Source organism: Piliocolobus tephrosceles, chromosome 16 (genome assembly GCF_002776525.5).
Source record: "Piliocolobus tephrosceles isolate RC106 chromosome 16, ASM277652v3, whole genome shotgun sequence".
NCBI lineage: Eukaryota > Metazoa > Chordata > Mammalia > Primates > Cercopithecidae > Piliocolobus > Piliocolobus tephrosceles.
In genome coordinates, this window is record NC_045449.1 from 46,689,123 (window position 1) to 46,715,114 (window position 25,992).

At 54.0% G+C, this 25,992-nt stretch overlaps 2 protein-coding genes across 7 annotated transcripts; both read left to right on the forward strand.

Annotated features, from left to right (window-relative positions):
• The first annotated feature begins 7,729 nt into the window (after positions 1-7,729).
• Positions 7,730-18,712, forward strand: SP6 (Sp6 transcription factor). Of its 2 annotated transcripts, none has more exons than XM_023203939.2 (2): positions 7,730-7,950; positions 15,139-18,712. In XM_023203939.2, the coding sequence occupies exon 2, from the start codon at positions 15,196-15,198 to the stop codon at positions 16,324-16,326; it is 1,131 nt and encodes a 376-aa protein (XP_023059707.1). In that variant the 5' UTR covers positions 7,730-7,950; positions 15,139-15,195; the 3' UTR covers positions 16,327-18,712. The 2 variants fall into 2 exon arrangements, with proteins under 2 accessions (XP_023059707.1, XP_023059708.1); XM_023203940.2 differs by lacking the exon at positions 7,730-7,950 and adding an exon at positions 12,411-12,688.
• A 3,539-nt stretch (positions 18,713-22,251) lies between these two features.
• SCRN2 (secernin 2) lies at positions 22,252-25,896 on the forward strand. Of its 5 annotated transcripts, none has more exons than XM_023204332.1 (8): positions 22,252-22,354; positions 22,763-22,936; positions 23,236-23,417; positions 23,955-24,154; positions 24,579-24,794; positions 24,889-25,054; positions 25,135-25,315; positions 25,580-25,890. In XM_023204332.1, the coding sequence occupies exons 2-8, from the start codon at positions 22,763-22,765 to the stop codon at positions 25,736-25,738; spliced, it is 1,278 nt and encodes a 425-aa protein (XP_023060100.1). In that variant the 5' UTR covers positions 22,252-22,354; the 3' UTR covers positions 25,739-25,890. The 5 variants fall into 5 exon arrangements, with proteins under 5 accessions (XP_023060100.1, XP_023060101.1, XP_023060098.1 ...); XM_023204333.1 differs by having other exon boundaries at positions 22,266-22,357; XM_023204330.2 differs by having other exon boundaries at positions 22,267-22,398.
• The last annotated feature ends 96 nt before the right edge of the window (positions 25,897-25,992 follow it).

The following is a 25,992-nucleotide window of genomic DNA, read 5'->3' on the forward strand; positions in this document are numbered from 1 at the left end:
CTTCCTTCCCTCCCTCCCTCCCTCCCTCCCTCCCTTCCCTCCCTTCCTCCTCTCTCTCTCTTTCCTCCTCCTTCCTTCCTTCCTTCCTTCCTTCCTTCCTTCCATCTATTCATCCTTCCATTAACTTATTCAACAAACATACAAAGCACTTATAGAGTCCCAGGCATCATTCCAAGCACTGGGAGTAGTGCAATGAATGAAACCCCCTGCCTCCATGAAGCTTACATTCTAGTGAGGACAATGTTAGCTTGTAACTCGGTACAAGAGGCTGTACCAAGCACATGCCTGGAACAGAGAAGGCACTTAAAAATATTTGTGGAATGAGTGACTAAATGCCCAGAATGAATCAGAGGTGACACTGCAAATGTTCAGCTGGTGGGTAAAAAAGAACCACTTGCTTAACCCATTCCCTGCCATGTTCCACCCCATCCTCCCTTCCTGTCCAGAGGGCCCTCCTGCTGTGGTCCAAGGGGCAGCTGGCTGTGCAGAGAGCAGGCAGACATCAGGCTCCAGGGCTGCCAACCTGGCACCGCTGCTTGGCGCTGGGCGCCCTCTAAAACAACAAACTTCGTGTCTCTAATTTGGCGCTTCCTGTTTATCTTGATATTATCTCCTGTCCTTGAAGCCCACAGGCCCAATCAAGGATGAGGCAAAGGGCCAGAACTTTGGGGACTCAGAGATGGAAGAGGCAAGGGTGCCCTTCCCCCCAGGGTTCTAGGCTGTGCCCACAGGCACTGGGCAGAGGTCTGAAGTCCAGTGCTCCAGGCACTAGAGGAGGCCGAGTTTCCTCCGCACCTACACAGCAGGAAGCCCCACATGCTGGATTCTCGTTGTCCCAGGTTCATAGATCAATGCCACTGTTTCCCCTCTATGACTCTTGGTTTTCTGAACACCACAGAACAGGAAGGATTCAGCAGGGGACTCCCCTAGCTTCACTGCTCTCTCTTTCTCATCCCCACATGGCTTGGAAGCTCTTCTTAATGAATGACTTCAACTCTTCACAGTCTTTGAGAAATGGATCGAACTTTGGGTGGTTTACCTTTTTTTTTTTTTTTTTGAGACAAAGTTTCCCTCTGTGGTCCAGGCTGGAGTGCAGTGGCGCAATCTCGGCTCACTGCAACCTTTGCTTCCCAGGTTCAAATGATTCTTGTGCCTCAGCCTCCCAAGTAGCTTGGACTACAGGTGTGTGCCACCATGCCCAATTCTTTTCTTTTTTGAGACAAAGTCTTGTTCTGTCACCCAGTCTGAAGGGCAGTGGCATGATCTCATCTCATTGCAATCTCTGCCTCCCAGGTTCAAGCAATTCTTCTGCCTTAGCCTCCCAAGTAGCTGGGATTACAGGTGCAAGCCACCATGCCTGGCTAATTTTTGTGTTTGATAGAGATGGGGTTTCACCACGTTGGCCAGGCTGATCTCGAACTCCCGACCTCAGGTGATCCACCTGTCCTGGCCTCCCAAAGTGCTGGGATTACAGGCATGAGCCACCACCATGCCAGGCCTTTTTTTTTTTTTGGTGGGGGGGCAGGGTCTCATTCTGTCTCCCAGGCTGGAATGCAGTGGTGTGATCATAGCTCACTGCAGCCTTGACCTCCTGGGCTCAGATGATCCTCCTACCTCAGCCTCCCAAGTAGCTGGGACTACAGGCACCCCCACCATGCCCAACTAATTTTTGTACTTTCTGTAGAAATGGGGTCTGGCTATGTTGCCCAGGCTGGTCTTGAATCCCTGGGCTTAAGCAGTCTGCCCACTTTGGCCTCCTAAAGTGCTGGGATTATAGGTGTGAGCCACCATGGCTAGCTGTCTCAGGTTCTTTTGTTTTTTTTCAAAGGGAGTCTCACTCTATCTGAGTGAGACCCAGACTGGAGTGCAGTGGTGTGATCTCAGCTCACTGCAACCTCTGCCTCCTGGGTTCAAGAGATTCTTGTGCCTCAAGAAGTCCAAGTAGCTGGGACTACAGGTGCGCACCACCATGCCTGGCTAATTTTTGTATTTTTGGTAAAGATGGGTTTTTGCCATGTTGGCCAAGCTGATCTCGAACTCCTGACCTCAAATGATCCACCCGCCTTGGCTTCCCAAAGTGCTGGGATTACAGGCGTGAGCCACCGCGCCTGGCCCTTCAGGTTCTTGAATCCATAATCTAGGCACTTGAAAGATGAAGCTTTCTCTAGACATTGAAGTCCGCCTGGGATCAGCTGACTCTTGGAACCAAGTGAGTGTGTCCACTATGCTGGGCATCAAGATGGCTGCCCTGTGGGTGGAAGGATCAGGGCAGATTCCAGACAGGCCCCCACCCCGGCCAGAGGGGCAGCCTCTGCCACCCCCAGAGCTCCAGGTAATAACCTAGGGGCCACGCCAGGCTCGCCAGCACCTGAGCCACCGGCAGCAGATAATGACGGGGGAGCTGGGCAGTCAGAGCCAACCCCTCAATCAGGAAGCAAATTAAAAAGGGGAGGAATCTCCCAGACAGACCACAACAATGAGACCGGCCCCCTTTGCAGGGCACTGCCCTCCCTCCCCCTACCCGCCTGATTCCGCCTGCCAGGTCCTGATACCCAGCCTCCTCTCTAATTCCCCTCTCGTGGGATCCTGCTGGAGGTTCTCTGGATGACCCTGGCTGAGGGTTGGTGGCCATGCCCAGCTGGCCAGGACACAGGGCCTCTTATGGAGCCTCATCTGCCAGCCCTGACCTTGGATACCTGACAGGGCACTGGGCACAGTGTCAGGGTGAAAGAGGAAGGGTCAGGGCATGTTTTTGATGCAGTGTCTTGAAGGTCATGAGGCCAACTCTCAGTGACATGACAAAAGGGATTTATTTATTTATTTAAACTTTTTTTTTTTTGTAGAGTTGGAGTCTCGCTATGTTGCCCAGGCTGGTCTGCAACTTCTGGCCTTGAGTAATCCTCCTGCCTCTGCCTCCCAAAGTGCTGGGGTTACAGGTGTGAGCCACCGCACCCAGCCGACAAAGGGATTTATGGAGAACTCACCAACCTCTGACCTGGCAGCCCCTTGTCCTCTGCAAAGGGTGTAAATTCAATCCGGTGCAACATGTATTCATTGCACACTCAGTACTAGTTGCTGTATAAGATGCTGGGGGAGATACAAAGATGAACAGAAATTTCCAGTCCCTCAAGGAACCCATGATCTGACACACGCATACAGCTAATTGTATTACCCATCAGAAAATATTAAATGCTCTATATTTTACAACTATGGGAGCACAGAAACGTATAACTTGAAAAACTGGAGAAGGCTTTAGAGAGCATGGGGACATAGGAGTTGGGATTTAAAAGATCAGTAGGAGCTCATCAGGCAGAGAAATGGGGAAGAGCATTTCACACATGGAACAGTGTGGGGTGTAAAAGTATGGGGATGGTAAGGATGGAGTAAAAGCCTCCTGGGGAGTGGGAAGGACTCCTGGGGAGTGGGAAGGGATGTGGCTGGAAAGGGAGGCTGAGGCCAGATGGGGAATGGGGCTTCAGTTCTAGGCCTAAGAGTGTAGATTTTCTCCTGTAGGTAATGGGGAGCTATTGAATGTTTTAGAGCTGAGGCATGCCATGATTGGGATCTTTCCACCCTTGTAAGAAGTTTAAATTCCTACTGAGGGACTAAGGGGATTCTCCTTTTTCTGCCTCTGCCTCTCTCCGTGACTGACACCCAGCCAGCCTTTTCTCTCAGCTCCACTTACACGCCTTGCTCCTTTGCCCCAAACCTCCAATTCCTTGTTCCAAGCATCCCAAACCTCCAATTCCTTGTTCCAAGCAGGGTGACAGGGTGGGGGGCTTCACTCTCCCTCAGCCCCCACTCCAACCCTGCATGTCCCAGATACTCTCTGGGTCCTTCCACCTCCGTCACACAACCAGGGCCAGCCAGGGGGACAGTAGGAAGTTGTGTGTGCCTGCTTCACGGATCTTTCAGTTTTAAGTCCCCCTGACCCAGGCTTCTCCCTTCACTGATGCCTTCCCCCAGCTGGGGAGCTTCTGGAAGCTGGGATTCTGGGGAGCCCTTTCTCTAATTCACTCAGCTGTGGCTTATCCACCCCTTTCTCAAAGAAAGGCTCTGGGCTGAGGACCCTGTGGCATGAAAAGGATATAGTTCTTGCCCTCAAGGATCCAACCAATAGAGGAGATAAGAAAACAAGCCCATGGAAGCAGAGCATGAGGCAATAAGTGCTGAGGAAGTTCAGAGAAGCACGCCAGTGATGTGCTGATAAGAGAAGCCTTTGCAGAGAAAGCGGCCTATGTACCAGCCAGGAGCTTGAAGGATAATGTGCTTTCCGGAGGCAAGAATGGCTGGCAGGGGTGGAAATGATTTCAACAAAGGTAGGAAGGTTGGACACGTTTAGCGAACATTAAGTCCCTTGGGCTGAGCTGGGCTGTAGGGTTTGTATGAGGAGCAGTGGGAGACAAGACTGCATAGGTGAAGTAGGAGGGTCCTGGATGGCACAGTTAGCACTGTGGAGTCACTGGACATGTTGGAGATGGGAAATGCCAAAATGGAGTGGCATTTTAGGATGCTTAGACCAGGCATCATGTCTCACGCCTGTAATCCCAGCACTTTGGGAGGCTGAGGCAGGCGGATCACTTGAGGCCCGGAGTTCGAGATGAGCCCAGTCAACATGGCAAAACTCTGTCTTTACTAAAAATACAAAAATTAGCCAGGCATGGTGGCGGGTGCCTGTAATCCCAGTTACTCAGGAGGTTGAGGCATGAGAATCGCTTGAACCTGGGAGGCGGAGATTGCAGTGAGCCAAGATGGTGCCACTGTACTCCAGTCTGGGTGATAGAGGAAGACTCTGTCTCAAAAAGAAAAACAACAAAAAAAAGGGTGCTTAATCTGTCATTGATTAGGTGCAGGAAAGCTTAGGTTGGTAGGTACAATAGGAGACCTGAAAATTAATCGAGACAAGAAGTAATTTTTGTCAGCAAGTTGACACTTCCAGAGAATTTCCATAGACCAGTGCCCATTTCCACCTCATTTGTCAATTCAACGAATATTTGTAAAATACTTGCTAAGTACCAGACACCATTTTAGGCTCTTTCTTCATCATCTTTCCCTGCCCTAAGATAAAAAGATGAAGGTAAACTCTCACCTGCACACACTTGGGAGACCTCACTTAGCCCAGCCTCCCCCTTGCAGTCTAAGCGAATGCAGTAGCTTCTGTCTTTGGAGCAGGTATATTGAGAAAAATCAGACAACTACATGCAGTAAGGATTTGGGGGACAGTGAGGTAAGCAAGCTTAGGGGTGGGAGGAAGAGTAGCTTGGAAAGCAGAAAGCAGTTGGTGGGTGGGAAAAGGGAAGTTGACAGCCGAGTGTAGGGGAGCCCTGGGATCTTTAGGGGAGGGAGGCTGGGCAAGGAGGAGAAAGATGGAAGGAAGAACAGCAGGAGATGGGCCTCTGGGGCTGAGGATGGGGGCCGGAGGGATGAACAAATTAGAGAGCTGAAGAAGGAAGTAGAGTCTTAGCAGCTAGGGGCGGGAGGAGGAGGTGGGAGACCGAGAGGCGAGGGCAGAGGAAATAGGCCCAGGCACTGGAGACGAAAGTCTGGGAGTCTGAGCCGCTGAGGAGCCACCTGGAAGGTGCAGGCAGCGGCAACATCAAACCTGAGATTCGAGGGTTGGCGCTGGGAGTGAGCTGGAGTTGGGGGAGGTGGCTCGGTGTGGGGGGCCAGGGGGTGGGTAGGGAGCTGAGATCAAGAGAGAGGGGCTTGAGTTGAATCTACCCTTAGCCCCACTTGGTCTTCAGCTTCCTCAGCCCCCTCCCCTCTTCTGGCTCCAAAGGCCAGAAGCCAGGACTCTGGAGTCCCGCCCCCTACTCCAAGCTATAGGCCCCATGGCACCCACCCCTGGCTTTCCCAGCTCCTCTCTCCCGCCCGTCACTGGTGTTGGGAAAGCACATTGTCTGGAGGTGTGAATAGAGGAGGAATGGGGGTCTCCTGCCAAGTAGGCTGCTGGCTGTGTTCACTGCTGTCCAGGCAGGGTCTCCACACACCCCTGACTGATCCAAAGGCCAGGGGAAGGTGTGTGGGCCTGAAGGTCCAGGTTGAGGGCTGGGTCTTTTTCCTCTCCCAAACTCCCCCCAACCCCAAGATTCTCCCATCTTTTGGACTGGACCTGCTACCTAAGCATATGGAACCGATTGAAAGAATTTGTATGCTCACCTTATAATTTATGCAAATCAACTCTGTAATTAACTATAATTTGGAGGCATCCTTTGGTATTTGAGACATTTATCCATGAGGAAATGCCCTAGTGATAATGCTCCCGTATTAACATTATTTACTCCACCTGTGTGGTCTCCTCAGCTTGTTTCCCCTCCCCACTCTGATTTTCTGTGCTGGAAAGTGGGGAGGGACAGGGAAGCCCCTCCCTGGAGCCTGCCTCAGTCCTGACGCCTGGGTTCCCCCAGGGGATTGTGCTGGCTCTGTCCTCCCAATTTTGCCTAAGATTGAAGAAAGGGGTCCAGCTGTGCCTCCTAAGCCCTCTACTACTCTATTCTCTCCTGCTTGATGGGTGGCGTTCTGCTGACCTTTTACCTCTTCAGGGCCTCAGTGTTCTCATCTCTGAAATGGGGAGAGGAAGGACCTGTCGGGGCCTTTATGGGATAATTGCTGAAAAGTTAATGAAGAGACTGGGAATCCCCAGTCTAGGGGTTGCTGAGGGTATAGGGGAGGAGCAGGAGAAGAGTTTTGGGTGAAGACTCCCTGGCTCATCCTGAGAGGGAGGTAGCATGCAAGTCTTGGGGTACTGGGTTCTGGTGTGTGTAGAGGGGGTACAACTGCTCCTGTCCTCTGCCAAGGGCACTGGGCTATGGTCAAAAATGGGATGTCATTCCAGGAAAAGTCCTCAGGCCACTCTCCTATGAGGGTCAGGGTTCCCAGCTTCAGTGAGCTTTGGGAAACAAATCGTACTCTGTTTCATCTCCATTCCCCTTCCTGGTCTTTTGTCTTTCTCTGCCCTGGGACATGTTTTTGTTAGCCAGTATACCTAAACTTACAACCACCCTAAAATTAGGCTTATATAAATAGAGATCCAAGGGCTCCCCCTAAATTCACCTTCAGGTCCTTTCTCCCTTTTCCAGGCCACCTTCCCACCCTCTTCACCCTCCTGGAGTTCCAAGAGTCCTGAACTCTCTGTAACAGTTCTTGGCTGGACACTGCCTCTGGTCTTTCTGGTCTTAGGTGACCTCTTGTCCATCCTAAGCTGCCCCACTCCATCTGAAGTCAGGGAAAAGGTCCTCCCTTCCCATTTGACAAGGAGAGATCCCAGGTCCAAAAGATAGATTACCCCAGGTCCAAAAGACAGATTACCCTGGGTCCTCCTGGGGGATCCAAGTTGGGAAGTGAGTATGTAAAAAGAGGATGAAAAGGGAGAGAGAGAGAAATTGTGGCTCTGAGAGGCCAAAAACACTGACACGAAGCTCTGCAAGGAGGAACTGACTTGAAGCTGTGTGGCGTATGTGTGTTGGGTGGGGGGGCATGCGCCTTTTAGGTCTCAAAAATGGAACTTCTTTCTTTCTTACCAAGTCCATGGAGGAAACCTCAGGAAGAGGGGATGGAATTTGGAGAGTTCCAGCCATCACAGCTCTCCAGCCTAGCAATGCTGTCATTTCCTCCATCCTGCAAGAACTGCTTTGTCCCTCTCCCACTGCCCAGCCAACTCTGGGGAAGGAAGGAAGTGCCCCCAGCCCCCACTCCCAGCTGAAATCCTCCTTTCCTGGCAGACCTCAGGGACTCAGATCTCACCCCCTACCACTCCCCTAGGAGAGCTGGGGGCCACTGTTTCCTGGATTATCCTAAAAGCTTCTGAGGCCGTGAGGACTTGGCAGCATCCCTGCTCCCTCCTTCACCTCCGCCTTTGGCACTGCCTGTCGCCTCCTTTATAAAGCCTGGCTCTTTTATCACTGCCACTTGGCCCTCACTGCTGCCGCCAGCTCTGGGCTCCATGGACTGGTAAGAGAGGCTGTTCCCTGTCCAGTACAGGGAACCTCCATAAAGAGGATCAGGTCTCCACTCTAAAGTGGAGGTCATAGAGAAGGCTCTGGTTCTCTCTGAAATGGGAAGGGGGAGATAAGAAGGAGATCTTGGTGGGGTTTGCGTGGAGAACCAAAGGGATCCCTTGGAGGTCTTTTGACTGGGTTGGGGTAGTCAGCCCAGTGGAGAAGTGGGGTAGGGATTCATAGCTGGGTACTTTATTCTGAGAGAAAGGAAGGGCAAATAAATGTTAATAGAAATACAGGGCGCACACACTCACTGCCTGAAAGATCCTGAATGACAGAACACCTGCAAGGATAATAAGGGAGAAACCACTATCCACATCCTATGGGGAACTGCGTTTATGATGGAGGAGAGAAGACACTCTACACTCAAGCCCACAGGTACACACAGGCATGATATGTACATACATTTGTAGATATGCATACACCAACACACAGATGCACTACCCTCAGGCGGGTTCATCTTCTAGACTGAAAAGGGATGGTGGTAGCTAGCAATTTTGAAATTTATAATAAAATTAGTGTCCAGCATTGTGCTTGACCTTAAGTATACCCTCAGTAAGTGTTTGTTGAATGAATAAAGGATGAATGAAAGAAAACTATTTGACCCCAGCTCTAGGCTCTACCTGGTTTTCTAGGAATCAGAGAAGTGTGGTGAGGAGAGGAGGGGAAATAAAGAATATGTTGGCATCCAGGGTCATCAGCTTGCAGGCTTGGAAGTGCAGCCTGGAGGTGGGAGTGGGAAATAGAGGAGAGGAGCGAGTGAGAAGAGGAAAACAGGACCAGACTCTGGTCTGGTTTCAGCTCTGCTTCTAACTTGCTACTAACTTCCCTGTTTTGGGGTTTGGTTTCTCTACCAGTAAAACGAGGGCTTGGACTAGACAATCTGGGGCTAGACCAGCTTTGATAGTCTCATAGTGCAATCTCTACAGGACAGTTGAGGTTTGGAAGGGATCACAAGTGCAGAGTCTGACTTGTCTCAGCAATTCAAGATGGGATCAGTTTGTCCATTAGACTAAAGATAGGAGATGGCTTTGATCTAGGCATTCGTTTAAGAATGCTGTCTCCTCTGCCTTCAGGCTCTAGGGGAGCCGGACTTCCAGGGTCATCAATTCTGCCATATTGAGGCCAGAAGGACTAGCAGGCAGAATACAGGCTTTGGAACCTGAGAGATCTGAACTCAGTTTCTTCTTCTGTCTTTCAACAACTCTGTAATCTTGGGTAGATCATTTAACTTCTTTGATCTTTGGCTTCCTCATGTGTACAATAGGAATAATAATAATTACTTTGCTGCATGCTCATGAGAATTAGAGATATTTGTGTAAAACACCTGGAACATAGTAGGTGCTCAGTAAATAAATGCTGGTTGTGATAAACACACAGACTAATGAGGTTTCTCCAGGTACAAAGTGGGTCACTGACTATAGATGAAGCTTGAGAAGAAGTGGGGTGGCAGGAATGGGGGTTGGACACTTGCAGGGGAAATCTGACTATTTATTTGAGGGAATGAGGAGGAGCAGCAGAAATGGCCCAAGTTCAAGACAGATCTCAGTTTATACAGGAGATATGATGGGCTGCATTGTTCAATTTTGAGTAGCAATAAGTATATGGGCAATGGGCTGTGGTGACCTTGCTCATGTCAGCATCAGACCATGGGCCGTCATTCAGTGGGAAAACATTTAGCAAGTGCAACCCAAAAGGGCTGGAAGCAGAGGACTGCAAGTAGAGGGGGACTGGAGGAAAGATAGTGCCAGTACCCTGAGTGAGCAACAGAAACCTAGGCAGAGCAGGAAATCAGAACGGCTGAGAGTTTCCAGAGATGACTGCATTGTTGTTGAATTTCCTGCTGATGAGCTGCAGGCAGATGGAGGGTCCTTGCTCGTGGGATTCCAGATGGTTACAGGTCTGGTTGGATCGGGGTAGGGCTAAAGGGGGCCTAGAGTGAAAGTAGCGGGGAATGTCTACCATCCTCGGGCTGAATCCCTGTTGCTTTCCAGGGAAAGACAGAAGGGGCCAGGAAGAGAAGGTAATCTCATGCATATAAATGGGAGGGGGAACTTGGTCCCCCCACCCAGAATCAGACCCCTGCACAGGCTTTAGCACCTTAGGAATACTAGATGCAGCACCAGCAGGCAGCTTGGAGGAGGAGGCAGGAATGCCCAGAGGTCAAATCAGGAACCAGAGTCCCCCATTGGGAGCTGTTTTGGTCCTGATGAACTTCTACTCCATCCCAGAGGTAGCTGTGAACTAGCATACAAACCCAACTGGCCAGGATTTGTAGGCTGAATGGATGGAGAGAAAGCTGCGTTGATGAAGAGGATTGTCAATTTAGCCGTGGCCTCAAAGATCCAGAGCAGTTCCTGTGAATCCACATCCAGGGCCCCAAGTAACAAGAAGGCAAAAAGCAAACCCCGACTGATCAGAAATCTCAATCTCCCGATGTTAGGCGGCGCCTCCCGCTTCCAAATGCCTGTCAGTTCTCTAGCATGGTGGCTGCTCTTACAGCATTTCACAAAGGAGGAAACTGAGGCTTAGAGGCACCTGACCTGCCAGGGTCAGGTTAGCAGGTGCAGGGCTGGGGCTGGAATTTAAATCTGTCAACTTCTAGTCCACAGGTCTTTGTGCATATACCTTAATCCAACAATATTTACTGGGAACTGACTTATTTAATAATTATAACAAGGATATCTTCCATTTACCCGGTGCTGACCACGGGGCCCGTGGGCTAAGCATTTTTAGGCACATCAATTCCTTTAAGCCTCCAGGAGACCCTACCAGTGTGTACCCAGGTTGTCCGGATGAGGGAAATGAGCCTTAGAAAAGAGGGACATGCACAGATGAATCCGACGTCGATTCTGGATGAGAACGTGTGCGTGTCTAGGGGGTACCACACACATACGCATACACACATGGATTGATTTTCACCCCACTTGTGCACTCCGTTTAGCTATTTTTGAGTGTGTCCCAAACGGGGATGCAGGACAGGTAAACCAATGGTGGTGGAATAGGGGCTGTAGAGGCGAGATTAAATCAGCCTAAATTCAAATATGAAATCGACTGTAAAGAGGAAAACGAAATTTTAAAAAGCCGACAGCAAAGCGCACAGGGGAGACCAACCAGCAAAATGAAAGTAATAGGAAAATTAATTGGCATTCCCCTGCAAAAAAAAAAAAAAGAGTCACATGGAGAGATCAACACTGCTGCATGGGAGGTATCCGGAAAGAAGCATGGGGCCACCTCAGCACCCAGGCAGAAGGATGGGTGGGTGGGGTGGGGATGGAACTTCCCTACCCACTGGTGCTTGGCGGGCCTCGGAAATGTCGACCCATCCAGATCTTGAGAGAAGTTTTTGTGAACTCCGCAAGCGCGCTGAAATTTTACCAGAATATTGCACTGGGCATGTGCATTTTTCTCAAAGGAATCCAAGACCCCTCCCCAAAGTTAAGAACCTTGGGTTTAGACATTCTGGTGAGAATTAGGAAGGAATGGTGGCAAGGGATAGCTCAATTCCTTCCAGAAGTGTCCCTTCCCAAGGCCATTCAGGCGCCTGCCCATTCTTCAGAACCGGGTGCTGGGGGCGAGGGTGTGAGCAGGCTGAGCACTTCCCGAAGGACAGGAGGGCGAGGAGAGGCGGATTTGAGAGGTGGATTTCGGAGGCACTGGGGTTGCTGCCTAAGGGGAGGGGCAGAGTGAGAGCTGCTGGGACCTGGGACCGGAGTGGGGGCAGCAGAGACCGGTTGCGGGGGTGGAGGCTGGGAGAGGGGAGGAGAGGAGGTGGTCACCCAGAAATGTCAGAGAGGGAGACCCCGAAAACGAGAAGGAAAAAAGGACAGGGAAGGGTGGTGGTGGAGAGAAGCGGCTCGGGATGCGGAGGTTGAGGCGGGGCAGGCGACCGGGGGTCGGGGGAATGGCGAAGGAGGGCAGCCAAAACAAATTTCACACAGCCTAAGCCTGGAGGCGAACTGGACACATACTTGGCGCTCAATCCTGTTTCCTTCTTTCCTCCCAGTTCCGGGGCAGCGCTGCCTATCCAGAGAGGGTGGGTCAAGGGCCATCGAGGCAACTAAGGGTTGCTGCCTAAGGGTGGTTGCGTATCACCCCCAGGACCTGCCTCCTTATCCATTCCCCCCAGGTCTTAGTCCTGCGTCCTCTGATAGAACGAGCCAGCTTGAGGGCAGTTTTCCACCCGGCGGGGCGGGTCTTAGAACCTGGGAATCACCCCACCCGGGCCCCTAGCCCTGGGAGTGGAGGGGACCAGGGAGGAGCGAGGGAGCGGGCGGCGTACGCCCTGCTTAACTTTCCTCCCCCACTCCCGCCCGCCCCCTCCTCGAGGCCGGGCTGGGCCTCCAGTCCAGCCGAGCCCGCAAGGGTTAAAGGCGGCAGCAGGTGAGGTGGGCGGGGCTGCGAGATCTGGGGAAAAAGCAGCGCTGGGGAGAGGATGAAGGCAGAGAGCGCGGGTGAGTCACGGGCGGAGCTGGGCTCGCAAGTTCGCTGGCTCCTGCCCGCCCTCCGTCCTCCGCCCTCTCGCCAGCGCTCACCTCCTCCGCCGCCCGCCGCCTGCCGCCAGCTGCCGGGTCTGGCTAGCCCTGGGCTCCTGCCCCTCACCGCTCGAGAGCTCACCGGCGCACAGGACCCATGAGCGTCTGTCTGTAGTGCACCAGGCAACCGTGCCCGGAGCCCGCCGTAGCCTCGAGGTAGGAGCGCGGGTCGGGGTGGCCAGGGGTGAGCGCTACGGAGATCGTCTCGAAAAAACGCACTCCGAACGCGCCCCAGCCTCCTATGGCCTTGGGAGCGGGGTGGTCCTAAAGGATTTGAGGGGTTAGAACCCCGATGGAGGGAAAACCGGGCAGAGGGGAGAGAGACTGGAGGGACCGAGGAGACTGGAAACCGGGGCAACTGGAGAGACTGGGACAACCAGAGGACCGGGACATTGAGAACTGGGAGTACTAGCCAGTGATCCGGAGAGGCAGAGCGGAATGGGACATAAGGGTGCCCCGACTCGCCAATTCCCACTTCAGGGCTTGAGAAGCCTGCGATGTGCGCCATGCTCTCTCCTTTCCTAAAATCTTTCTAGGCCTGGAAGTGAACTGGACACATATTTGGCACTCAGTCCTGTTCCCTTCTTTCCTCTCAGTTCTGGGGCAGGGCAGCGCTGCCTATCTGGGGCAGGTGGGTCAAGGACCACAGAGGCAACCTAAGGGTTGCCACCTAAGGGTGGCTCCATATCACCCCCAGGACCTGCCCCCTCCTCTATTCTCCTGGGTCTTAGTCTTGCATCTTCTGCTAGACTGAGCCAGCTCCAGGGCAGTTTTCCACCCAGTGGGACCGGTCTTAGAACCTGACAATCACCCCGCTTTGGGTTTCTGAAATCTTGGTAGCAGGCCATTGCATCCCAGGCCAGGGCTCTCCAGCTCTCTGCCAGGAGAAGCCACTCCAGAGCCCAGATTATCCTAGGCTTCCCACTCTCCAGCCCTTGGGGCAGTTCCCAGGTGCCAAAAGCTGTTAGGGTCCCCGGCCTCACAGCTCCCGCCAGCCCCTTCTGTGCTTCCCCGCCCCCGGCTCGGCTCCATTCCTACAGCTTCACCCTGTTTTTGTCTTGTGGTGAGGCAGCCAGAGCCTGAGTAGGCACCCCCATCCTCCTCTCCCTCCCTCTCCCAGGTTATCAGTGCCACCTCCCTGGTCCCAGAGGCAGAAGACTGTACGGTTAGCTAAGCCCTGCTGTGGGAAGGAAACAATCCTGCCCTAAGTCACCGGTCTCCTCTCCCACCGGTAGAGAAGACCCAGGCACACAAACCTGCCCAGCTGAGGCACCAGGTCTTCCAGGCCTTAGGGAGAGGTGGTGAGAAGAGAGTGACCTTCAAGCCACAGATATGTGGTTGAGAAAGGGTTGGGGGTCTTTAGGGTTCTAATGGTTTACAGAAAGACTGGTTTACAGAAAGTAACAGACTGGGAGTCCAGGAGTTAGGAGACCTGGTTGATTGAATGAAAAAATGAATATCCTTGCCCAAGTCACTGTGGCAAGTCATTCAGCCTGCTTCCTCCTCTTCAAAATAAGAAGATTGGCCTGGAGCAGTGGTTCTCAACATTGGCTGCATGGAAGAAGCACCCAGGGGTGATCCATGCCTGGGATGCACTCGCTCATGTCATCTTTTTGGGCAATTCTTGCTCTTAAGTTCTGTGATTTTGACTTCTCTTGTTGCCCTCCTCTTCCTGCACTCTAACCCTGTATCACTTAAAGGGGTGCAACTGTACCTTCCAGAGCTTGCTATCAAGCTCTTCTCTGGGGAAGCCATTCCCTCCCAACTTTATCTCTGGGCCTCCCTAGCATGGAAAAGAGGATGGGTAGCAGTCAGAGTTGCCTGGCACTGGTATGAGTCAGGAGAGGGATGGGAATTTGGTTTTCTCTGGTGGGGTATCTCCCAGATTCCAGGGGGTATCTGGTGGCCAGAAAGCTGCTCCCCAGGGAGGTGAAGTCCCTGCTTGAGGGAAGGGGGTGGGGGCATGGGAGTCTGTTTAGTGGGCCCGATGTGACCAGGACAGGCGGGGAGCAGCATAGACGGTGAAATGCTTTTCATTACTGAACATGCTTTGGGAATGGCATGAGAACTCTTTCTCTAAAGACTCGGACCCGTTTGGGGCTTTATGAGGGGGAGGTCACCTGAAGCTTTGGGTTTCAGAAACAAACCATCCCCTCTCCCATCTGTATCCTGAGTTAAACTGGGGAAGCTGAGATGGCTCTAAATCCTCCATTTGGGCTGACAGCAGGTCTGCAGGGGGAAAATGCCACTGACCTTGTGCTGGCCTGGGCAGCTGGGGTGGGACGGTTCTAGCACTGTGCTGTAGGTGTATCTGACCTACCATCCTGGGAGTGGCCCAACTCTAGGGATGAGCTGGGTCATATGGCAGGGATCACCCAGAGGACGGTAGACCTCCATCATCCTCTGTGCTTGGATGAGAACCTCACATCTTGGACCCTTCCTAGCATTCCCGAATTCTCTGAACTGATCTCTAGTCCTCGTCCAGAGGTGCATCCTTCTTTCACAACTGGGGCCAGAGAGGAGGACTTTGCAGGGCTGGCACCTGGGTTAGGAGGTAAAGTGAGCTGGTTATTTCCCTTACTTTTCTGCTTCTTGGCCTCTTTTAGGTCCCGTCTGAGGTGCCCCTGACCGTCCCTGCCCTCACCCCACCCCGGATCCCGGCAATGCTAACCGCTGTCTGCGGCTCTCTGGGCAGCCAGCACACGGAAGCGCCGCACGCCTCCCCGCCGCGCCTCGACCTGCAGCCTCTCCAGACTTACCAGGGCCACACGAGCCCTGAGGCCGGGGACTACCCCTCCCCGCTGCAGCCTGGAGAGCTGCAGAGCCTCCCGCTGGGCCCGGAGGTGGACTTCTCGCAGGGCTATGAGCTGCCAGGGGCCTCCTCGCGGGTAACCTGCGAGGATCTGGAAAGCGACAGTCCGTTGGCCCCAGGCCCCTTTTCCAAGCTCCTGCAGCCGGACATGTCACACCATTATGAATCGTGGTTCAGGCCGACTCACCCAGGCGCGGAGGATGGCTCGTGGTGGGACCTTCATCCGGGCACCAGCTGGATGGACCTCCCCCACACTCAGGGCGCGCTGACCTCACCTGGCCACCCGGGGGCGCTTCAGGCGGGCTTGGGGGGCTACGTTGGAGACCACCAGCTTTGTGCCCCGCCACCCCACCCGCATCCGCACCACCTCCTTCCAGCTGCCGGAGGGCAGCATCTCCTAGGGCCGCCCGACGGGGCTAAGGCCTTGGAAGCAGCCGCCCCGGAGTCTCAAGGGCTGGATTCCAGCCTGGACGGGGCGGCGCGTCCCAAGGGCTCCCGGCGGTCGGTGCCCCGCAGCTCAGGCCAGACCGTCTGTCGCTGCCCCAACTGTCTGGAGGCGGAGCGACTGGGGGCTCCGTGTGGGCCCGATGGGGGCAAGAAGAAGCATTTGCACAATTGCCACATCCCGGGCTGCGGGAAAGCCTACGCCAAGACGTCGCACCTGAAGGCGCACTTGCGCTGGCACAGCGGCGACCGTCCCTTCGTGTGCAACTGGCTCTTCTGCGGCAAGCGCTTCACGCGCTCGGACGAGTTGCAGCGCCACCTCCAGACCCACACCGGCACCAAGAAGTTCCCCTGTGCAGTCTGCAGCCGCGTCTTCATGCGCAGCGACCACCTGGCCAAGCACATGAAAACCCACGAGGGCGCCAAGGAGGAGGCGGCCGGGGCCGCCCCGGGAGAGGGCAAGGCCGGCGGCGCAGTGGAGCCCCCCGGGGGCAAGGGCAAACGCGAGGCCGAGGGCAGCGCGGCTCCCTCCAACTGAGCTCCTGGGTGCCGCCTCCGTGCGGGTCTCCCGGGGGGCACAGGATGCGAGCCCCCAGGTCTGACGTCCTTGGGGGTGGCTTGAGGAAGAGGGGAAGGTGCATATTTATTCAGCGGGGAGGAAGAGTGGTGCAGGGACAGGGAGATGGGGCACTAGGAGTTTTTAGTCTCTGGGGCTACTAGGCAGGATGCATTATGACTGGGCCGGTAGGAGCTGCGCAATGCCCTTCTATTCTCCCCTGCCTCATAGTTTCCCTCGCCCTTGGGCTGGGGGGTTGGGGTGGGACACCCGTATCACGGCTGGCTGGCGGGGACAGGCTAGAGGAGACAGCAATGCGGGAGCAGAGAGAAGTGGGGCCGGCCTGGGGCGCAGAAGGTGGCTGTCTGGACACGTCCTTAGCGCCTGGGAACCAGGACATAAAAGCGCCTCCGGAGCCGCCCTGCGGCGGGGTCCCTTTCATCCCACTTATAAGTGCTTCTGCCCCTAGGGTTTCCGGAGGGAGAGCCGAGATGGGATGGGGGAGCCTGGGGGTCCCCCTTGGCAGGGGTGTCTCTCTCTGGTTTGGAAGGTTGTTGCTGTAAAAATAACTCCTTTGATGAGCTTCCTTATTAACCCTTTCAGACCCAGTCTGATGGAGTCATGAAGGAAGAGGGGAAGAGGGCTGGCATTCCTGACAGCCTCCCAGCCAGGGCTGGCAATAAAGGACAGAGTTAGACGTAGGGGGCGAGTAGGGAAGTCCCCTTCTAAAATGAGAGATAGGGATTTGGTGGGGTATGGAAGGAACTAACCCCTTCCCTCCCCACCTCTGATTCAGCCCTTAATTCTGGGTCTTTATGATAAATAAAGTTCAGTAGTCACTTTCCCCATCTATTACCCTAGGTGTGTTTTCAAGGCAGCCAGCGGTAGAATCCATGTAGTTCCCACCAGTTGCCTTCCCCTCGGGGATGGAAGGAAGAGGGTTTCTTGGGCTTGTTGGGGGCAGATTGGGGGTGTCTCAGCAGAGGGACCTCCACTGGTTCCCACTCAGAGTGGAGGCCTGCGGCCTTCCTGACCATCTCTTTAGCTGCCACCAAGAAACCAAACCCCACTGTCTCTCTAGCTTGGACCTTGTTTTTCCCTTGCCCCTGCCACATAGCATGTTCATTGGGGGATTCCTTCCTCCCCCTCATCTCACAGGGGAAGGGAGAAGAAAGAGTTGTTCTCCCACTGGAAGGGGTTCTGCCTTCTGAGGTGACATCCAGGAACCTGTCCCCATTCCCTTCTCCTTTAGATGTTAGAAATACATTTTGATTCTGATCATGGGGTGGGGGAGAAAGGAAGGGAGGGAGGGGAGAAGCCCAGCAGAGGCTGAGCCAGGCAGAGGGGAAAGAAGCTGATATGAGGAAGGGTCTGGCAGGCCACAGCCTCTGTAGCTGGAGGATTTTCCCACGCTTGAGAGAGGGGCCTTAGAGTCCCTCTGACACCCCTTCCCTTCCCCTTGCTCCCTTTCTTCACCCGGAGCCCTCTGCGGAGATTAGCTCTGTATTGATTTTTAAGTTATAAGCAAAGGGTATTTTATTTAATATTAGGTTATGTGTGTGCATGTTGTATGTACCTGTGTGCATGTGTGTGTGTTTCTCTACTGAGCCTGGGGTCTCCAGCCAGGGAGACCCCATCTTATTCACCATGTCCAAGATCCTGGGATCTGGGCCGAGCATCTCTTCCTCCTTTGTAGATGCTGGAGCCCAGTCCAAGGTCTGGGAGCTATGTGGGAAGTGGGGGCTGGGATCTGGGTGGGAATATGTGTTTGTATACAAAGGGAGCCTCCTTAAAAGGGACAAGATGACCTTCCCAAGGGACTCACTGGCCTGGGGTAGTTTAAGAAGTAATGTTCTTTCTTTCTCATTTCCCTACCTCCTGCTAACCCAACCAGAGATCCCCTTCCTTGCTGAGAGGGTTGGGGGCAGAAGGAGAGTTGGCAGTGCCTGCAAGTTGCCTGGCCAGGTGGAGAGGGGGAGAGAGGAGGAAGGGCACTGTGGGTGTAGGATGCCTTTCTCCTCCACCCATCGAAACCAGCCACCCCCTCCCTGTGCCACCAATACAGCCTTTTTCAGTGGCCATCCTAAGGGGAACTCCCAAATGGGTGTTGGTGGTGGACACAGATGCTCCCCCCAATGGAAGCCCCAAGCTCTGAGGTATGCGGGTAGAGACTTTGGATAGGTTTTCTTCTGCTCCCCTCTTTTATAGATCTAGGCTGCTTGGCTGCCTGTCTTTCTAGGCAGCCCCCCTAGAGGAAAAATGTAGGAATTTATTTTTTCTTTAACTGCTGTGAACTCACTTTGAGGGGGTAGGAGGAGGGAGAAACAGCCTGTGTTTTTTATGCAATAAAGTCATCAACTACATCATGCTTCCTTTGTGTTCCAGCTCTGTTTCCTTTTTGACTCAGTGTCCCCCTAGCAGTGAGGACCAGGTCTGGGCCACAGAGTGGGGTGGATGCTTCCCAATGATCCTGCAGCCCCTTGGAAAGCCTCATGTCTATTGAGTTGGGTTGGAGCTGGGATCTGATCCTGCCCCAGAGGTGGCTGGTACGGAACGAGGGAGGTGCTTCCTCTGGGTTGATACTGGGGCTGTCCCTCCCTGGTCTCATACCTGTGGTTATGAGAAGTTTCTAGATATCTCTTTCCTCCTCCGCATACAAGCCCCTGCTTTCACTTCCCCTGCTAAAAACACTGGTTCCCTCTTTTCCTAGGCATTGGCTCCCTCATTCTATCCCCATGGAGGGTGCACGTCAGTCCATCCTGTGGCTGTGACTGAGCTGGGGGTGACTGGCAATGATTTCTTCACCCAGGATGATCCTTATCAGGGACAAGGCGATGAAAGGCAGCCGAGCTATCTGATGGGCTCCCGCCCAGCTGGAAAATATGAGGGAAAGGCTCCTACTGCAACTCACAGCTCGAGACCCACCATGGTTACACAACCACAGGGCACACAAACATACCTGCACCGGACCCATGTGCACCCGCCCGCAAAGATATGCAGAAATATTCATCTATGTACATCTTCCCAGGTCTCCCGGTGCTTGACACAAAGTTGATGCCTAATTCACATCAAATGAGTAAAAAGCCTCATGATTCCAGAGCCCCAAAGTTAGGAAGGTTGACAGAAGTTAGGTTTTGGGCTCCAAGGGAGCTGGGGGCGGGGGTTACTGTGTTCTTTCACCTTCTTATTCTACCTTTTTGCCAAATTTATTATTTTCCCCTAGTGGAATTTCTAGATCCACCACTCTAACCCTAATCCAATTTCTCGAAGCCAAATCTGGTACTCAGGCTGGCCCATCTCATAACTTAATTTGGGAGATCCTGGGGTCACAAAGTTTATGGCTACCTTAGGACAGGGGCATCAGAATGAATGATTTAGGGGTTGTAGAGGAAACCAGACTGGTTTGGGGGCCAATTGTTTGTTTCCATCTGCTGCTGGATTTAGAAGGCTGGGAGGAGGAAGGACAGGTGTGTTTTCCTGAGACCTCATGCCAGCCCCACTTCTCCAGGTGCCTCTTTTGTCTTCCTGATCCTAGGAGAGTTAGACCCCAGGAACTTGGTGAGTCCCCTCCTCCTTTACCCCCATCGCTGCCCCCAGGGACAGGAGGGCAGCTGTGGGGCTGGCTGGGCCTGTCTGGGCAGGGCTGGGGCCACCCCTCCTCCCCATGCTGCTCCTCCCGCTGACCTGCATTCTTAGCAGGGGCCTTTGGTGGGGCTCTGACGCTTGCTTGCTTGCTGCAAATGCTGCCTGGCTGGCCTGCCCCCCCCAACCCCAACGGAGCCCAAGGCCACCTCTGACCCTCCTCAGATGGGGTGCCTGGCAGGAGGATCATGGAGGGCCCAGGAATGGGTTAGGGAAATCAGAATATCTGGGCTGGCTCTCTAGGTTCCTCTCCTGGGAAGTGGAAGTAGAATCTACTCCCACCCTTTAGGGTGGGTGAATGAAATAAATGAGAAAGTGACAGAGAAGAAGACAGCCTGGGAACTGCAACCTGGGGGTGCGCTGCGGCCTCTCTCTGCGTCTCCTCCTGCCTGTTGCCGCCCCACAGTGGGCAGTCGGGGAACTGCAGGAGATGAACCCGCTTTCCTGCAAGCTGCTTCGGGTGCCCAGATTTGTCAGCACACAGCCTTGATGTTTGCTTCTGGAATGACATTAATTGGCAACCTCACAACCCCTCCGCGACATTGTATCAGAAGCAGCCTTCACCTTCCCATTAATCCTAGCGTGACTGACGGCCAGCACCCTAGCAGAGTAGGCTTGAAAGAAAACCAAACTCCACTAAAACACTGTTAGAATTGTTTTTTCTTTTCTTTTCTTTTCTTTTTTTTGAGACGGAGTTTTGCTCTTGTTGCCCAGGCTGGAGTGCAATGGCATGATCTCAGCTCACTGCAACCTCCGCCTCCCAGGTTCAAGCAATTCTCCTGCCTCAGTCTTCCCAAGTAGCTGGGATTACAGGCATGTGCCACCACGCCCGGCTAATTTTGTATTTTTAGTAGAGATGGGGTTTCTCTATGTGAGCCAGGCTGGTCTCGAACTCCCAACCTCACGTGATCCGCCCATCTTGGCCTCCCAAAGTGCTGGGATTACAGATGTGAGCCACCATGCCCGGCCCACTGTTAGAATTGTTAAGCAAATACAGTAAAGTCAGAGGATACGAGGTCAATGTACAAAAGTCAGTAGTGTTCCTATACACTAATAACAAACTATACAAAAAATAAATCAAGAAAATAGTCCCATTTACAAATATTACAAATAATAAAATATTTAGGAATAAATTTAACCAAGGAGGTGAAAGATCTGTACTCTGAAAATAAGACATCGATAAAAGAAACTGAAGAAGACACAAAGACATGGAAAAATATTTCATGTTCATAGATCGGAAGAATTACTATTGCTAAAATGTGCATACTACTTAAAGCCATCTATAGATTCAGTGCAACCCCTGAAGGCAGATAACCTGCAGCATCTCCCCTCCCTCCATTCCTGGAGGGCTCCATATAGCAAAAGGGTGTAAGATGCATTTGTCTTAATGATGGCTATGGACAGATGGTTTGTAGAGAAAAATGAACTGAAAATCAAAACATTTGGGGTGACAGTATACCCCCACATGACTGTGTGTCACCTTTGGCCAAGACTTCTTTGTGGTTTCAGTTTCACTACAGGTAAAGGCACTAAATCTTTGAACTAGAAAGTTCTACATTTGCTTTTAAAGCTATCTTCCTATGGGTTTGAGCACTATTGGACAGATAGGCCCTCTGGGATCAGATGGGTTTTGTGCACCTGTTCCCTTATTTATTTTAAGAGACAGGGTCTTGCTCTGTCACCACGGCTGGAGTGCAGTGGTGTCATCTTGGCTCACTGCAGCCTCGACCTGTCTGGCTCCAGCGATCCTCCCACCTCAGCCTTCTGAACAGCTGGGACTACAGGCACGCAACACCACGCCCAGCTAATTTTAAAATATTTTCTGTAGAGGCGAGGTCTTTCTATGTTACCCAGGCTGGTCTTGAACTCCTGGGTTCAAGTGATCCTCCCACCACGGCCTCCCAGAGTGCTGGGATTACAGGGGCCAGCCCCCGCACCTAGCCTCCACCACTCTTGTCTTCTGTATCTTACTCCCTTGGGCGCCTCCAGCCTGGGATTGCGCCTCTGGGATTCAAACCGGGACTCAAGTATCTGAGGTTCTTCCTTAGTCTCCAGATGTCCCAGCAGTCCCCCTTCTCTGACAAAGTCTCCCTTTTCACGCGGGATCCTTTCCACCCCTAGCTCCAGCTCCCCGCAGTGACTCCGTGGGGTTAGCAACCTTTGTCAGGCCTGAAATGGGCGCCCGGGTAGGACAGGAAGCCAGGTGTGACTCGCAAGGCCGTTCCGCTCTGGGAAGTGGTGCAGGCGCGCGCCCTGGTGGAAAACGGCGGAGCTGCACGCTCCGTTCCGGCTCCAACTCGGAGGCCGAAGGCCTTCCAGGTCTCCTGGGAGTCTCCGCCCAGTGGGGCGGCCCTGGCCGGAAGCGGAGGTGGTGGCACCCGGGACCGAGCTGGGGTCTTGGAGGGAGAGAGAGTGAGGGGAATACAGTATTGGGGGTGAGAGAAGGGTTGGATAGAAGAGGGTCGGGTATCTGGACATGCGCAGGGCCGCGGGACTCTTGGTGGGGTAGCGAGGGTGACGGTCCCACGACTGCTCCCAAGGGCCGGAACTCCCAGTGGGGGCGGGACCCTCGGAGTGCCGGCCTGCGGACTCCCAAGCCTGGAGCCTGGGGAGAGGGTGGGCACCTCTGCTCCCGCACACCCGTGCATGGTGTGTGCGCCGAGCCTCCAGGAGCCACGGCAGTGTCTTCCCTGCGCGTCGTTTACACTTGTGGGGGTAGACGGCTCCCCGGGGCTGAGCTGTGGCCAGGTTTATGGAGAGGCCCGCCTCTCCCCAGATGGCGTCGTCGAGCCCTGACTCTCCGTGTTCCTGCGACTGCTTTGTCTCCGTGCCCCCGGCCTCAGCCATCCCAGCTGTGATCTTTGCCAAGAACTCGGACCGACCCCGGGACGAGGTGCAGGAGGTGGTGTTTGTCCCCGCAGGCTCTCACACTCCTGGGAGCCGGCTCCAGGTGGGTTAGGCCTTATGGGGTGCTGGGAGGTGTGACAGATCTCTGCATTTGTTCTAAGACCTTTTTCCCTGCTCTCCACACCTGGGAGGCTGCCAGAAGTAGTTGAAGAGCATGAGCTTTAAGTCTACCAACCTGGACCTGAGCCCATTATGTAGCCTCAGTCTACCTCAGTTTCCTCTTCTGTAAAATGGGAATGAGACATTCCTCAAAGGGATCTATAAGGTGATTGGCAGAGTGCCAGCATTCGAGGGGCCGCCCCTCTCTGAGTGGACACTTCCTTTCTCCTCCCTCACCTCCAGTGCACATACATTGAAGTGGAACAGGTGTCGAAGACGCATGCTGTGATTCTGAGCCGTCCTTCTTGGCTATGGGGGGCTGAGATGGGCGCCAACGAGCATGGTGTCTGCATTGGCAACGAGGCTGTGTGGACGAAGGAGCCAGTTGGGGAGGGGGAAGCCCTGCTGGGCATGGACCTGCTCAGGTGCAGACCCTGCCTTTCCTCATCTGCCTGAAACACCAGAAATCTGGGGGCTGAGTTTTGGCCTGGGCCCATCCATCCCTCCCCCAGCCTGGTTCACAGGGGCCTCCTCCTCTCTTCCCCCCTCGTGCCCTCGTGAGGAAGGTTGCAACAGCAGCCACCTTTGGGCCTCTCCTGGCCCAGAAATAGAGCAGTGGTTATTTATTTTCAGTTGAAATCTCACATAGAGTCCTGATTTATAAAACCAGTAATAGTGGATGGAGCAGCTCTGGGTGGAGAGAGGTTGGGGGCTCAGGACACTTTTCTCTCTGAAACTGTGTTTCAGGCCTTTTCATGGAACCCTCAAAGCATAGCACATGGAACGAGAGCATTGAAAGCCACTGGCGTAATTGTGTTTGATACGATCAGTGCCAGCAGATTTGCTGTGTGACTTGGGCCTATCACCAAACCTCTCCAGGCCTCTTCTGTCCCCTGGAGCTTCTGCCACCAGCCATTGATCCCTCTGTCACCCTTCTGTCCCTTGGCCTTCTCTCTTGCCAGGCTGGCTTTGGAACGGAGCAGCTCTGCCCAGGAGGCCTTGCATGTGATCACAGGCTTACTGGAGCGCTATGGGCAGGGGGGCAGCTGCCTGGAGGACCCTGTGCCATTCTCCTACCATAGCACCTTCCTGCTGGCTGACCGCACTGAGGCATGGGTGCTGGAGACAGCTGGGAGGCTCTGGGCTGCACAGAGGATCCAGGGTGAGGCATTCCCTTTCTGCCAGCCTTGGGAAGTGGGAGAGATGGTAGGGGCCCGATCCAGGTGCAAGCCTGTCGGGACATTCAGGGAGATGGGAGATGAGCTCACTTGGGAACTCTCCTCCCCTTCACTCGGTTAAGTCTTCCTTGTGCTACAGCCTGCGGCTTCCTCTTGGAAGCCTTCCTGGACTTCCCTGGGTGGTCAGGTTTCCCGCTTATATGCAAGCAGGTACTTCTTTTTCATTGCATTCAACACAGTTGCATGCTTATATTTATCTCTGCGACTATTTTTTCTGCCTCCCCAACCACACTGTAGGCTCCATGAGGGTAGGTCGTTCTCTTTTCCACCATGTTCTCAGCATCTCGCCCAGTGCCTGGCATAGAATAGATACTCAATGGTAAATGAACCGCTCCCCCATCTCCACAGCGGGGGCCCGCAACATCTCCAACCAGCTGAGCATTGGCACGGACATCTCGGTCCAACATCCGGAGCTGCGGACTCATGCCCAGGCCAAGGGCTGGTGGGATGGGCAGGGTGCCTTTGACTTTGCTCAGGTCTTCTCCCTGACCCAGCAGCCTGTGCGAATGGAGGCTGCCAAGGCCCGCTTCCGGGCAGGGCGGGAGCTGCTGCGGCAATGGCAAGGTTAGTGAGCGGTGGAGGGGGCTGGGGGCCAGGAGGGCCACAGCAGTGCTAGCCACTCTCCGCTCCCACAGCTTCCCCCTCTACTCTTTGGCAGGGGGCATCACAGCAGAGGTGATGATGGGCATCCTCAGGGACAAGGAGAGTGGTATCTGCATGGACTCGGGAGGCTTTTGCACCACGGCCAGCATGGTGTCTGTCCTGCCCCAGGATCCCACACAGCCCTGCGTGCACTTTCTTACCGCCACGCCAGACCCATCCAGGTGGGAAGAACGAGGGTGGGGAAGGCTGGGGAGAAGAGAGGATCTGATATATCTCCGTCCTTCCATCCGTACCCTTTTAGGTCTGTGTTCAAACCTTTCATCTTTGGGGTGGGGGTGGCCCAGGCCCCCCAGGTGCTGTCCCCCACTTTTGGAGCACAGGACCCTGTTCGGACCCTGCCCCGATTTCAGACTCGGGTAGATCGCCGGCACACCCTCTATCGTGGACACCAGGCAGCCCTGGGGCTGATGGAGAGTGATCAGGTATCCCCCAGGGAGTAGGGGCTACCCTGAGGGGATGACAGACCTCCCACTCCCAGTGGGACTCTGGAAATATGAGGGAAACTGGGAGTGGAAGAGATTCCAGAGCTGGGGAGAGGAGTTCCTTCCTTCAAAGCCAGCAACTGCCTTTGGGGAATGTTGGGGGGTCTCTCCTTTCTCCTGCTTGTGTGAGGTGGTACACAGTCCCCCTTCACCTGGCGGGAAGCCTGTCCTGGACAGACTCATCTCAGCTTTCCCTTGGGGCAGGATCGAGGGCAGCAGCTCCAGCAGAAACAGCGGGATCTGGAGCAGGAAGGCCTCAAGGCCACATACAGGCTGCTGGCCAGTGAGTGGGCCCCACCCCTCCAGGAGCTGGGCAACCTCTTCCAGGCCTTCGTGAAGAGGGAGAGCCAGGCTTATGCATAAGCTTCATAGCTTCTGCTGGCCTGGGGTGGGCCCAGAACCCCTCGGACCAACTGCCCTGAGTGGTGGTGAAGTTGGAACAATCCCTTCACGCTCCTTGGCCATGTTCTGAGTGGCCAGCTTGGCCTTTGCCTTAATAAATGTGCTTTATTTTCTCTTCAGTGAACTTTATCCCACGTTCAGTGGGGGTGGGAGAGCCAAGTGAGGCCCAAAGGCAGCTGTGGGCTGGCTGCGGGGCCTGTGGTTGTATACTCATT

Bases quoted from the DNA above. Each gene is read 5' to 3' on its own strand.
- SP6 (XM_023203939.2), top strand. From the start codon at position 15,196: ATGCTAACCGCTGTCTGCGGCTCTCTGGGCAGCCAGCACACGGAAGCG.
- SCRN2 (XM_023204332.1), top strand. From the start codon at position 22,763: ATGGCGTCGTCGAGCCCTGACTCTCCGTGTTCCTGCGACTGCTTTGTC. The intron at 24,155-24,578 runs GTGAGGCATTCC...CCATCTCCACAG, and splicing joins GGCTGCACAGAGGATCCAGG to CGGGGGCCCGCAACATCTCC. The intron at 25,316-25,579 runs GTATCCCCCAGG...CCCTTGGGGCAG, and splicing joins GGCTGATGGAGAGTGATCAG to GATCGAGGGCAGCAGCTCCA.